This window comes from Typopeltis vanoorti, chromosome 21 (assembly GCF_054136105.1).
Source record: "Typopeltis vanoorti isolate ZY-2024b chromosome 21, IOZ_Tvanoo_1.0, whole genome shotgun sequence".
In the NCBI taxonomy this organism is placed as follows: Eukaryota; Metazoa; Arthropoda; class Arachnida; order Uropygi; family Thelyphonidae; genus Typopeltis; species Typopeltis vanoorti.
Genome location: NC_143569.1, coordinates 30,801,465 through 30,816,901, shown reverse-complemented (window position 1 = coordinate 30,816,901; position 15,437 = coordinate 30,801,465). Strand labels below are relative to the sequence as shown.

At 35.8% G+C, this 15,437-nt stretch overlaps 1 protein-coding gene across 1 annotated transcript in view; it reads right to left on the bottom strand.

The window, feature by feature from the left end:
* Nucleotides 1-15,437, bottom strand: part of LOC150094699 (nucleoporin NUP42-like) — an 85,523-nt gene that overhangs the window by 23,956 nt on the left and 46,130 nt on the right. Inside the window, exons 2-3 of the mRNA XM_090411475.1 lie at nucleotides 10,808-11,024; nucleotides 5,092-5,263 (exon numbers count right to left, since the gene is read on the bottom strand). Coding sequence (XP_090267601.1) covers nucleotides 5,092-5,263; nucleotides 10,808-11,024 — 389 coding nt within the window. The remainder of the gene's footprint in view (nucleotides 1-5,091; nucleotides 5,264-10,807; nucleotides 11,025-15,437) is intronic.

Here is a 15,437-nt window from a genome sequence, read left to right as displayed (position 1 = left end):
CATATCCTAAAGAGGATATGTTTTTTTTGTTTTTTTTACTAAGTAGTTTAAGGAAATTACAATGTCATTAGGATATACATTAAAATTTATTTTAACATACGAAGTAATAAGACTAATTTTATTGTCGCGAAACCACTCATCACAATATTAATTTCTGTGGAATAAAGAAATGTTGCTGTCTGTATTAACAAAAGAGGTTGATAAATGGCATATACGGGCTGATGTGCCAGAGTGTCACGCGACTCAATGCGCAAGCTTGTTTTGGTGCACCTAGGAGCTGCGACCAGTCGTTGAAATGGAAGCATCCTTGGAACAGCATTATGCAATTAAATTTTGTGTGCGTTTGCAAAAATCAGCATCGGACACTTTTAACATGATATGCGAAGCTTTCCACGATGAAGCTATGTCGAGGGCAAGTGTTTTTCGCTGGCATAAAACTTTTAAGGAAGGAAGGCAAAATGTGGAAGATTTTGAACGTGAGGAAAGACCTTCAACGTCCATCACAGAGACAATGATCAACACAGCAGCGATTATTATCAAGGAGGATCGCAGAGTTACACTACGCCAGCTGCATGTTGTCCTGAATATTTCTGTGAGAAGTGTTCACTCAATCATGGCTGAACATTTGGGACTGAAACATGTTTGTGCCCGATGGATTCCAAAACTCTTGACACCGGAGCAAATGCAGCATCGAGTGGATGTGTGCACAGAATGGAAAGAAAGACTGGAACAAGAAGGCGACAACTTCTTAAAACGCATCATTACAGCAGATGAAGCTTGGTTGTATCACTATGACCCACAATGAAACAACAAAGCAGTGAATGGAAGCATCCCTCTTCGCCTACCCCGAAGAAAGCAAAAACTGTAAAATCGGCTGGTAAAGTTATGACCATAATGTTTTTGTACGAAGGCATTGTTTACCAACACGCTGTAGATCCCGGGAATACTGTAAATGGCTCATACTATGGAGATGTTTTATGGACAATAGTACAGCACGTCAAAAGGAAGCGTCCATTTGCTAAAGAATTGCTTCTTATTGCACCATGATATTGCAAGGCCACATATCTGGTTGTGTAGTGGACGTTTTGCAGAAGAACAACATAGATATCCTACCACACCCTCCATACAGTCCTGATCTAGCACCGTGCGATTTCTGGCTGTTTCCTCAGCTCAAGAAACCACTAAGAGACCGCCATTTCGAAAGTAACAAAGCATGTGTAAAAGCTGCAGAGGCGGTTTTGAAAGAACTCTCAAAAAACGGACTTTCACATGTGTTTAAGAAGTGGATGCAATGTTGGGACAAATGCATCGCGTCTCACGGTAGTTACTTCGAAAAAGACCATGTAAATGATGACGATTAAAGGTAATCTGTTTTCTGTGTAAATATAGTCTTATAACTTTTAACAGCCTACGTATACTTCAATATATTTGGAATAAATTCCAAATATTTGGAATTTCTGGAATAAATTTTGCAGGAGCAGGGAACTGTGGGTCAGGAATTGGATGTGTGAGACTTATAAAGATTGCTGTTTGGAGAAAGAAAATAAATGCAATGGGTTAGGCAAATTAGTATTAAGGATGAATAAAAGAGGAGGACTTCAGAAATGGATTACTATAGTGAGAAAGGATAATTAGTTGGTTTTAGAGACCACATGACCGATTTTTCATGAATTTCAGTCTAATATATATAACAGAGTGAAAAAAAAAAAAATCTGTGGGATTAAACAATGTGCAAACAAAACTACTTACTGTAGTCATGATCTGAGGAATAGTGAATATCATATCCCAGATGAACTGTTCTTAGATTCCTAATAAATGCAGACCAAACTTAGTGTAGAATCAGAACTTGGTTTTTGTTACATTGTGTGGCAGTACAGAGCATTTCTGAGGTTTCTTTAAATTCTCTTCTAACAGCTGTGATCAATATATAGCATATCTGTTTTTTTTTTTAAATTATTTAGTGCCCCTGTTTGTTGTGAAAGGCTAATCTGAGTCTATGCTTCATTTTCTTTCCCCATGTCTTTTTACATATTCTGAAATGCAAATTTTTCAAGATCATCCTTTCTGATCTAATAGTAAATGGAACAAGAGCAGTGAATTTATACATTACTGGTTTGGATGCTTTCTTTTCTTTTTGAAAGTAGAACCATTAAAGTTTTCCATAAATAGGTTTGCTAGGACCGGTGACGGGGAGAACTCTTGAGCACGTCCTTGAGCCTGTTCCCCAAAATTTATCATGGAATTTAAAGACTTTTTTTTCCATGCAATGTCAAAATAGCCTAGCCATGTCTGGAGGAAAAAGTTTATGAAGAAGATCCACTATATTGCCCCTAGGGACAACTTAAAAAACTGGTTTATTATTTATTGTTATTCTAATAAAACTGGTTCTCATTATCTGACTAACCATAGCAATATGAAATATTGACATGGAGCATTATTTTTAATCATCCAGTTTTCAAACATACCATAGCCTTTGGAAGTGTCCCTTGCATAACAATCAGATTCCCTGTGAGCAAACTTGGCAGAATCGCAATAGAAACATTATTTTTATTTGCTAGCTAGCCTAAAAGCTCCAAACAATACCATTAGTCTGACATACAACTATTTTAAAGTTGTATTCAGTAACAACAGAAACATTTGGTCTCATGTCTCCATAGCTCAGTTGCTTTTTGATGGTTAGAAAGACCTGGATATGAATCATGTCTAGGTGAAAAACCTTCATCAACACCTTGACTGAGAGTGACTGCCATGATATAGAAGTGGTACAGTTTTTCATCCTGCAAAACAGGCAAACCTGCTAGATGAACACAAGAAACTGAGGCCCAGAATACACAATGAAGAGAGGATTATCTGCCCTATCAGTGCATTACTCAGGTTTCAAAGAAGTGAAGTAGCTTGGCCATGACAAGATACGAAGCCTAACATATAAGCGAAAATAAGATGTGTGGCGTCTTCATAGTGACAATCATTAAAGCAGTAGTGTAACACTGGTTGATGAACTTCATCTACTATCCAAGTTGCAGCTTGGCTTTTCCCTTGAGGAATACAGATACACCTTAACACACACCACTGCTTATGTTAGTTTGCTCCTAGGTAGTACTTCAGCATAATGTTTTAATGAATACTAATTGAGAGATACATACCTAGCAATTACTAACAGTAGTTATTAGGAATGTATATCTACCTGGTTTGATTGGCCAAGTGGTTAGCATATCCATACTCCAACCAACACACTTCAGGTTCAGATTTCAACATGAGCATGGGTGTTTGTGATTGTCTTTAGTTGAGAGATGAGTTTGATCAGCTGGTGTGAGACCAATTCCCCATTTATTGGAGACCTGAAGTGGCCGGGAAAAAATTTCAAGTTTGATCTCAAGAGTAGGGTTTCTGAATTATAAAAAAAATAAATAAAAATACAATGATTTATATCATTGTATTTTTATTTATTTATTATTTTCATCTATTATCTATTCTTTACTAATTTTATAATTAATAAATAATATAAAAAAATCCCTAGCGCACCCATGGCATTCACATAGTAAAAGGTATCTTTAATGGATTGGAGGACACACACACACACAAAAAAAAAAGAGAAGATTCACCAATGTAAAGGTGGTCAGAGGAGTCGTTCACTATAAGATGACTTAATTTAAGTTCACCACACACCCAACATGAGATTGCTGGAACAGTAGAAAGCTATTCCAGCTTGTTTTAGCTTAGCTAAGTACCCAAAACTGTGTAATCTATCTGGGAAGAATATCTATAATAATCTTACCAGAATTATGGAATAATATCTATGGCTGAGTTTGGTAAACAGGTATAAAAGGATGGAAAGTAGAGATCACTATACCATATAATTGGTGAAGAGATTTTTCAATATATAATAGGAGAGAAGAGAGATCAGAGTGCCTATCTGTGTAGTTTAGTAAAAAGTGTCTTAAAGAAGATAAAAAAACTGAGCAGTAAAAGAAAAATACATTGCCAAAAGAACTGCCGATGCCTCTTGCTTATTTCAAATAACGTTTTGTTTCATTTTGCTAATCCAGGCTTACTCCAGTCATAAGGCATGCCAGGTTCCAGACTACTGTTATCTAGCAAATTTTGTCATACATTGCATGAAAAGAAGTCAATGGACTCCCCCATGAGCAAAGTGCATCATACCATGCAATGAGTCATATGTTTGTAGCTCATATAAATAAAGGAATATGATGCTCCCAAGTCAGTGCAACTGTGTCTGGGTGAAATGGCTGCAAAAAGGGAAATGACAGAATTCAAAAGAGGCATCATGTAGGATGCCATGCTGCAAACCTATCTGTTTGGTAAATTGTTGACAAATTGGGAAATCTCAGGTAAACAATCAGTAAGGAAGTGCAGAGTTGACTAAAAGAGTGCTACCTGCAGTGGACAACCCACCACACTCTCCTTGAAAAGAAGTCAATGGACACCATAGTAAATAACAGCCCCCTCCCCCCAGTTGTAGATGCATGTAATGATTTAATAGCATTTTTATGAATGTGTATATGTACATAACTGGTGTAAATAAAGCATCTATTTATTACTGAAATGGGAGTTTTATTCCATTTCAGTAATAAAATTTACCATAAACATAATAAACTGTATTAACTGATGCAGCACTTTTCACTTCACTAAGCACTCTGTTTTTAACAACTGTAACAAAAGTGCATGGTAAGTTTAGCTTGCAGTCTATCTCTGTCTTCGATACACCAGCATCACTAAATTTAATTATTTTAATCTTAGCTGATATTGGCTGATTTTTGTTTGCTGTTTTGAACAGCAATAAAAGTTTTATAATTGACAGTTAAACACCAAAACACATACATAAAAAAGAGAAGGAGTAAAAAAAAATGTGCATTGATTGGTTAATTAATGGCAACATCAATATCGCTGAAATTGCTGTATAAGTGAATGCAGCATCATAAATGGGCATTGGTTGTAATTGAAAATTGGGATGTAAGCAGATCATGATAAAAGAGCACTAATATATATTTTTTTTTTTCCACACACACACACAATATTTTATATTTTATAACACTGTTTCACATAGCCAAAAACAAATTGATAATTTCATACATAATTCTCAAAAGAACCAGCACTTGATGACTGATATGCAGTCCACCTTAATTCTTCTGGCGAAATGTCTACAAATCCAGGAAAACATTCTTTGAACCTGATTGGTGCATAACAGGTAAAGGCCCACTGGCCTCCCATCTTCCACTGGAGTACATCTTCTGCTACAGATGCTCTAAAAACAGGAAGAGAATTTAATAAATTGCTATTTTAAAATCCAGAAACAAAATAACTTCTGCAATATTCATTTAATGAGTGCAAAAGATAATTATAGAGGATTTTAATTATGCAATATAAAGTGGAAAGAAGAATCAACATTCTGTGAGGAAGAGATACATGTGAAAGTACAAGGCTAGTGATTATGATAAGCTTAGGGAACAGCTTGGAGATAGCATGGAATGAAGAGTTGAGCAGTAAGGAAATAAATGCTGCTTGGAAACTGACATCGATGCATAACAGCATCAATTATTAAAACACTTAAGGAATAGAACAACGTAGTTAAGGATATAAATTAAATTAAACTTTAATAAATATGTTCCGATATTTCGGCAATGTCACATTGCCATCTTCTAAAGGAACTTGCAAAAAAAGCACGTGCACGTAGGCACTACAAACACAGTAACTGGGAATGAAGAAATGAAGCTATTGTTCTCCTAAAAGTCCTGATGCTGCCCTCTAGCAGGCTAAGTAGGTGTTCTTGGCCGTTGGGCTGAAGGTCTGCTGATGTAAGCCTCCCAAATTTGGGGCAGTCGCATACAACCAAATTTGTTGAGGTTTGGAGAATTTCTCAGGGCTGAGGCTGATTCCATAAATAGTCTTTTGTATTTGCTACGGTGTATTACTGTAGCTTTCTTCCACCGTATTCTGTGGCGTGTATCCAGAGCATGGTCCGCAAGACCAGAATGGCTGTACTTGTGAAACCGGATGTAGTCCTTGTGTTCAGAAATTCTGATATTCGTTGTCCTGCCTGTTTGGCCAAAGTAAGACAGATTACAACTGCAAGGGACCTGGTATACACCAGGTAGGTCTAGGGGAAGTGGTTGGTCTTTAGTGGAGCGGATAAGGGATGCCAATTTTCTGTAAGGTTTGTAACAGGACGTCAGGTCATGCTTTTTTAAGATTTTGGTAATCTTTTCTGAGGTGCCTCGGATGTAGGGAATGGTGATGGATTTAGAGTAATCCTTGTTGTGGATGGGGGGGGGAATCTGTGGTTTGTAGGTATTAGAACTTTCTAATACCTACAAACTTTATAATGCATAACCAACGTATAAGCCTGTCTATGAGAAACAGCATCAATGTGTGAATATATTCTGAAGGTCAAAAGGCTGAATAAGGTAGGTATAAAATGGATAAATGAGATGATTAAGCATGAAATCTGGAAGATGACACTTTTGAGGCAGCACAAGTTGAATAATGGAATTATTTGCACAAAGAGTATAAAACAGCAGGCCAGCAGAGCGACTCAGTTGGTAAGAACAAGAAAAGTGCAGTACAACCAGAAATACCCTCAGAAGTTTTTCCAATGTGGCAAGTAGTATGATTATGATAAGATGATGTTAATGGATGAAAGTGCGAGATTGGTAACTGCTGCAGAGGACATAATCAAGGTATTCAGGGAGTTCATCAGGATGTGTTTCATCTTCAGTGTGAAATAAGAAACTCAAGTGTAGGGAATAAATTGAGAGAAGATTTAATGGTGAGCAAGCAACTTATTGACATATAGCTTACTTAGCTAGATGTCAATAAGGCAATAGGATTTGATAACATATCACCATATGCCTTAAGGAAATGCACCAAAGAGTAAGCATCAGCCTTCGCCTACCTGTTTAACAAGTCTTGCAATAGCACAGGTCCCAAAGGAGTAGAAGGAAGATAAAATTGTTCTACTTATCAAAGGTAGTGATAAAGCTAAGGCAACAAATTATAGGTCAATCTGTATATATTTGGAATTGTAGTTAAAGTATTGGAGAGGTTGGTGAGAGACAGGATACAAAAGTGGGCTGAATAACAGTAGTATTCTTTATGCTTGTCAGCATGGGCTTCATGATGTCATGTTTTACCAACTTGCTTATGTACTATAACAAGGTGACAAATGTATTGGACAAGGGAGATGCATATACAGTGGTATACTTAGATTTTGCAAAGGCTTTTGATAGATTTGCCACATCATAAGTTGGTAACTAAACTGAAGCATATGGGATTGGATGATAGACTAGTGAGTTTAATAGGTGATTGGCTATCAGATAGGTATTAGCAAGTTGTATATGGGGAGGCACTATGTGTTTTAGCACCACTAGTATTTAATCTGTATATTAATGATATTGGAATGGGTTTAACTGGCAATGTACAACTGTTTGCAGATGATGCGAAACTAGGGGGGGGGCGATGAAGAATCGAGCACATTGTGGCCTTAGAGGATGACAACTGGATTGTGTGAGTGGGCAACAGTATGGAACTGTCAATTCAAATGTTTGAAAATGTAAGGTTCTGAAATTTGGTAGGCAACAATGGAATGCACAGTATACACTTGGCAAGGAAATTTTGGAGGAAGTTGAGAAGAGACCTTGGAGTGGTGGTGGACAAGGATCTGAAGTTCAGGGGTCACACTGCACAAATTGGAAAGACATATCAGATTATGGCAATGATGCAGAGAACCTTAACTTGTAGAAATAAGGAGGTTCTATTTCCATTGTATAAGGCTATGATCAGGCCTCGTATGAATTATTATGCACAGATTTGGTCCCCTGATTTTCATGATGATGAGAGATTCAGATTTTTGATGGCTTTTTTCCAATTCAAGTATTGATAACATATCAATTCCTGATGGTATTTCTCTTAAATAATTGCTATTACTGCTTATCTCATTGAACAATTTTTCAAAGTAATACTGGAAAGGGTCCAGAGAAGATCCTTTCCAGCCAGAAGACCTGGCTAAGATCGTAGCTGCTCTTTGGGATGGAATATGAGGAGAGATTGATGGAATGCAGTCTGCAAAGCCTAGTGAATAGGAGGAAGAGAAGGGATATTTAAGGAAAGGACATGGACATTTAAGTTGGTAAAGGGTTACTACAGGTTAATGTGAAAGAAATTTTTCACAGAATGGAAGAAAAGGGTAAAACAAGGAGACATATCCAGAAACTGTATAAAGAGGTATGAGCAGGTTCTTTACTTGGAGAGTGGTTTGTGGAATGCATTGCCTGACATCGTGGTGCATGCAGATACACTGAATGAGTTTAAAGCATGGTTTGATGGGCTTTTTGTGTAACAGTTTATGCCTCTCATGATGAGTCTTTTGACTCCATGGAGATCTGGTGTTAATAATAAAAAATTTCCATATTTGAACATATCCGGTTGAATATCCAGCTACTTTTCCACATTTCAGGTTTTTGATAGCTTTTTTTCCAACTAAAATATTGATAACATACCAATTCCTGATAGTATTTCTCTTGAATATTTGCTATTACTGCTTATCTCATTGAACAATTTTTCAAAGTAATTACTCAAGACATCCAGGATATCCTTGTGTCATTTTTATGATTTTCAATAGCCTATAGTACATTTTACCGAATTTAAGACTTCTATATTCTTCCTAAAATCTTCCAACTTTTGTTTAGTTACTTTTACATACAACTTAGAGAATACAGAGGGAAAAAATAAGAAATCTAAGGTCATACGCTGACTCACATTTATGTGCATCTCACCCACAAACGGTAGGAAACTAATTGCACATTGCAAGTGGACTAAAGTTAGATCATTTGGTTTCCCTGCTCGAGAAACTAAACATAGCATTTTCTCAAGCCACCACTTTAGACCTCTAATAAACAGAATAGTGGTATCACAGCAAGTGACAAAAGCCATCTGACTCTAAAGACAAGCATCCATGTCCACAGTGGGATTCAAAATCACAGCCCACTGGATGAAGAGCAGTGATACTATCTACTCTAACAACCAGGATCATATAAATTAAAGATACCATGAAATTATATACTTGGTTTAATCATTTATCCAAGTGTAAGCAAACAAAGTTTGTGCCTGAAGTATTTTCAGAACTGGGGCAACTCATATTTAGAACCTAATAACTTCACATCACTTGCCTTGGTATCCCATAATGCAAAGTACATATCCCATGTGGACATATATAATGCTTTTGCATTATGCACTACCCAGACTGGTTTCAACCTTTATTGAGGTCTCATCTAAGCAAGTGATGAACAATTTAATTGTTCAGTACCATTGAAAATTCCTCAAAAGTGTATCCTGGCAGTAATCCTTATCACTAATTTTGAGGATAAGGAGAAATAAGAATTATATTCATTGAAATCAAGCAAGAATTGTTAAATTAATGTAGCAAACCAATTTCTTATCTCACTTTCTGCATAACATGTTAAGCTCAATTGTATCACAATCAAGTAACTGTATAAACCTGAATAGTAGCTCCCACTCCTTACTGAAATAATTAAGAAATTGATTAACAGTTAACTTCTGCACTACCAAACAACCTGACCTGTTAACTAATGAATTTTCCGGCAAAGGTTGGTCGATTGGTAGAGCCTCTGCTACTAATGGCTCAGTTAAGTAAGTTTGAGCGCGGTTAGTAGTTGGAAGGGGACCAATCGTTCGATGCTGTCGGCACACTCTCCCTCGATGAGTCTTTGGACTCCCTGGAGGTGTCAAATAATAATAATAATAATAATAATAATAATGATCAAGAGCATGTACCACTCCTCTCACTCAACAGTAAGTCAGCTTATTTATGTAAGTCACCTATGAACAAATTCTATTGAAGTATATGGAAAAAGTGATTACTCTTATTTCTAAAACAGTTTGTTATAAAGGATCTTAAAAGTTAATGTCCTCTGTTGTCTTCAGATCTTTGCAATCGGATTGTCAGTTTCTAATTACATGCTATGTGGACAGATGTTTATCCTCAAACTTTGCAAGTAATACTGGGATCCTACATAGCATTCATACATTCTCTTCCTTCTATATGTAATAAATGCAATAAAATTCTGTATATTGTAAATGTACACATATACTGAATTTATTAAAATCTCTATATATCAAATGTTTTTGATGTATGTATTCTTACAGAAGATGTGACATTCTTCTGGCAATTTAGCACTACTGAGGACACATGTAGTGCCAGTGCATAACCTTTCTCCCCCATTTCCATAGGAGGATAAGGCTACTCGTTGGTCCCAATCTTTGTGGAAATCAGGTAGCCAGCCACTCTTTACCTGCCATCACTGGAATGGTTCAAAACATTTGTGGCATGTTATACAACAGGCAATGTTTCCAATCCTGTTACTTATTTTTTTAATGTACTCATGTGTGTTCTATGAGGAATTAAAAATCTGAATTCTTCAGAGAGGAAAACCCTTTTTGCAACATAAGCTGCTGAGGAAATTGAAAACAGTAATGTAGAAGATATGAAGAGAATAAATGAAAACAGAAGTAATTGTAGAAAAGAAGAAGAGTAACTTGCAAATTTATAATAAATGGAGTGTAGATTGTTCTTGAATCAATTATTGCTTCTTGTTACCAAATAGCCAGAAAAAATCCAAGAGATTTATTATTGAATTTTTAGAAACCAATTTCCAATGCAAATCTAAATGGTTTCTGATACATTAGGCTAAAATTTAATTTGAATTATATGTAAAGTGTAGAGAAATTTCTACAAAGCAAGTTCAAGAAGCAAAATATTAATTTAATAACTTACACATTTGAACTGCTTTCTTTATGTGATAAATCCTCCTGGGCTAGTGGGGCAAATCTATTCTTGCCAACATTCTCATCTAAGGCCTTATTAAAGCTGAAAGTTACCTTCTTTTTATCACTGGGAAATTGGCTTGGGTTTCTCCACTGATATGGATTACTTTCCCATGCTGGCTGCTCATTTACAGTAAATATATTTCTCTGGGGTTGACGGTTGTAATCTGGAAGAAAAAAAAAAAAAAAAAAGCTGAGAATTCTAACAAATTTTCAATTTTCATTTTTGATACTTTAAACACACTTAATAGTCCTTTAATTTTATCAAATTAGAGTTTTGAATTTAATATATGACATTTTTAATAATAAAATTAGCAATAATGGTTAGAAATTGAATTAGAAATATATTATGCTGCAGTTTTAATTAGATTGAGGTTAATTTTGTCCTTTAAGTTATTTTCTAATGTAAGTTACATAATGGGGGAACACATCACCAATGCAAAGTAGAACAATGACATCCACCTGAGGGACTTTGTGCACTGCAACGTCTGCAAAACGTACTCTTTGCTGAAAGTGAATGAACTTTGTTCAAAAGTGAGGGTAGTGAGCGCGTGTGTTAAAAATGCTAGAAATGCAATAAACGCAAGTGTTAGAAAGCAGTAGACATAACAAGAAATGTGCATGAAAACATGTATAATAGAGTAGTGGAAGATTATAGGATTGAGAGAGAGAGGATCAAAAGAACAGTGGCTTGAAAGATGTGAAGAATGAAAAGTTCACCATAATGAGAGAGAGAGCATGTTTATGGGGAGCCCTTCACAGCACAAAGTGTGAGCTTGAGCAAATGCAGAAATATCTGGAACATGGTACAGCAGAGAACAGAAAGAGGTGCAAAGAAAAGAGAAAGAACTGCTTGACTAAGTGAAAAAGGTAAAGTAAAGAGGGAGTCTTGTACAATGATTCCATGATAAGAAGTGTGCTTGACAAGGGTGATGAAATAGTGCTTCCCAAGTGCAAAGATTAACAATGTCAATCTTTGCACTTGGGATACAGGAGGGCAAAGTGGAAGAGTTGACTGTTTAGCAGAAATGATTGAAAAGAAAACAAGTATGGTATGAAAGAAGACATGGAAGAGCTACTGAAAGTAGCAAATGAGAAGAGTGAGAGAGTTAAGATAATGAGCCAGTTGCCATGGTATGAGAGGTGAGTTGAGAAGGGAAGCAATAATTGCAAATGAGTCAATGCATAGGTTATGCAGGAGATGAGGAGTTTGTGGATATATCGAGTGGGTTTGATAGAAGAAAGGACTTATGCAAGTCAGATGGTTTGCACTTGAACAAATTTGGTGTTCACTCTGGAAAAAGTGTTGTTGAATGAAGTGAGATTGGCATCAAATATAATTGACATAATTAAATTAAAAATGAATGTACAGAAACTAGAGCTATTGGGGGAGGGGTTCTGTTAGTGAGTTTACTGATACTAATGAGGCATATGAGTGTGAAAATGTACAAAAAATGCCTAAGTTAATACCACTGATGAGAAAAAGAGAATGGAAATAGTTAGTATAAAGCTATCCTTATGCTTTGGGCATAGGGAGGTATTATGATTCGCAAATTTTTGGCATCAGTTTATTCCTCTTGCTAGAAGTTAATTCTATAGTGTAAGGAAGTTGCAACATACACTATATATTAATTAGAATAACTTTTTTTTTATTAATATTGGAAATATTTTGCCATGTCAAATTACCATCAATAAGGAATGAAGATCAAACTGATATGTGCATGCAGATATTACATAAAGTAAGTATGACTAAAGCAGAACAAAGGCAAGTCTAAAGTTAAATGCAGAACTTCTAAAGATGAGTGCCTCCCAGTCTTGAGCCAGTTTCATACAACTAAATTTGTTTAGGTTTTAGGTAGTTCTTTAGAGCTTCAGCCCAACAACCAAGAACACCCACCCCAACCCATGGGGGGGGGGCACTGCTTAGGACTCCAGAGTTGCTTTTGTTGTTCTGCTATGTAGCACCTACATGTACATATCACTTTGATCTTCATTCCCCTGATGATGGGGATGAAGCAATAATAATTCCAATATTTTGAACTGCCAAAATATTGGAATTATTCATTAAAAAGTTACATTAATAATTAAAATTATTAATTAATATATAGTACACATTGTAATGTACATATATTAGATTTAATGGAGGAAAGAAGGTTATACAAGAATACAGAAAAGGAAGAACACAAAGAAAAATACAAGAAATTAAAAAATCTGATAACAAGAAAATGTAAGCAAGCAAAAGAAGAATACCTCCATGAAGAATGTAAGAAGACAGAAGACTCTTTAATAACGATGCCATGAAGAGTAGTGGCCTTACAAGAAAATTGAATAAATTGAGTGATTGGGCACGGAAATGGGGATGTGAGTTCAATGTTGCAAAATGTAAGATTTTAAAATTTGGAAAACAAAGATGGGATGCAGAATTTATGCTTGGTGAGGATATATTGTTGGAGGTGGAGGAAATAAGAGATCTGTGGGTGATAGTGGATAAGGATCTAAAATTTAGGGGACACATAACCAAAATTGTGAAGACAACACAAAGGCTTCTGGGAATGATGTGAAGGACACTGACATGTAGAAGTAGGGAGATTCTTGTTCCGTTGTAAAAGGCTTTGATTAGGCCACACATGGACTATTGTGCCCAGATTTGGTCACCTGGTTTTCAGAAGGATGAAGAGATGATGGAAAGGGTCCAAAGGCGACTGACCATGGTAGTTTCCGACCTCTGGAATGTTGAGTATGAGTAAACATTGAGAAGATGTAATTTGCAGAGTCTGGTGGACAGGAGGAAGAGGGGAGATATGATAGAGACCTACAAGTTGGTAAGGGGTTGTTATAGGATTAACATTGGAGTAGTTCTACAGAAAATAGTGGGAGATCAGGGGAGAACCAGAGGTCATCCCTGGAAACTGTATAAAGAGGATGTGAGAGGCAGGTTTTTCTTGTGCAGAGTTGTAAATGATTGGAATGCCTTGCCTGAGAGTGTGGTGTCTGCAAGGAGTTTGAGTGTGTTTAAGACACGGTATGATGAGCTGTGTGTGTGTGATAAAGGGACCTCCCAGATGAGTCTTTGACTCCATGAGGTCTTGGGGATAATAATAATAAAGGAAATCTAGAAACAGCTTTGTAACCAAATAACAAAAATCAGCAACAAACTGAAAAAAGGCCACACATAATAATGCCTTAATGGATGAGAATGGTAAACTAATTATTTATTCTTAAGAAATATTACAAGAATGGAAAAAATATCTTGAACACCTGTATCAAGGAGAAGAACGGGAAGAAAATGACACAGAAGCTGAAGACAATAGTGGACCATCAATAATAAAAGAGTTTGAAAAAGCACTTAAAGATGCCAGAAGAAAAGCCTAAGAATCAATAACATCCCAAGTGAAGCCCTTCAAAATCTGGATGAGGAAACAAAAAATGATATATTTGAACTAATAGCTAAAATATATGAAAATGGAGATCTCCCAGAAGACTTCACAAGATCCCTGATAATACCAATCCCAAACAAAGCAAATGCTCTCCACCAACACAGAACAATAGTCCTAATCCTATTAAGAATAATACAAAACCAAATATATAAAAGAACAGATTCACAACTAGAGGAAGACCAACATGGATTCAGGAAAGGAAAAGGAACAAGAGAAGCAATACTATGACTGAGAACTATAATCAAAAAAAGAATGGAGCTAAACCAAAAAACATATACTGTATATGCTTCATGGATTTAGAAAAAGCATTTGACAAATTGATTGGAAGATGATGTGGAATATTATGAAGAAATGTCACATTGACTATAATAATAGAAGAGTAATCAAACAGATATATGTAAGACACATGGGATACATAAAAACAAATAATAAGGAAGAAACCATCCATATTAGATGTGGAATAAGACAAGGGTGCATATCATCACCCTTGCTCTTCAACGTATATATTGAAAATGCCATCAGAGAAGTTAAAGAAAAACAAGCAGTGGCATAAAGATTGGTGGAGAGGAAATATTTCGCCTCAGATTTGCAGATAATATTGCATTCATAGCAAAAAGCAGAAGAAGACTAAAAAAATTAATCAAAACAACAAATGAAATATTTAATAAATACCACATGAAAATAAATGTTGAAAAAAACAAAATTCTACTGGCAAGCAAGAAACCAAACAACATAAAGAAAATTAAATTGAATGGGAAAGAGATAAAACAAGTAAAGAATTACAAATACCTAGGGAGTACAATAAATGAGAAAGGAAGATCGAAAGAAGACAAAGATAAGAATAGGCATAGTAAAAAACCAATTCAATAAAATGGAAAAGGTTTTAAAAGGAAACTTAAGTCTAGAACTAAGGAAAAACTAAGAATTCCATATATAAGTTCTAAAAACTTATATATGGAGTATAGCACTTTATGGCAGCAAAACATGGACAATTGGAACAGGAGATATTAGAAGACTGAAGGCATTTGAAATGTGGTGTTGGAGACGAATGCAAAAGATAAAAATGGACAGATAAAAAGTCTAATGAAGTACTTAAGGAAGTAAATGACCCAGAACACTGATAAAGACATTAATAATAAGAAG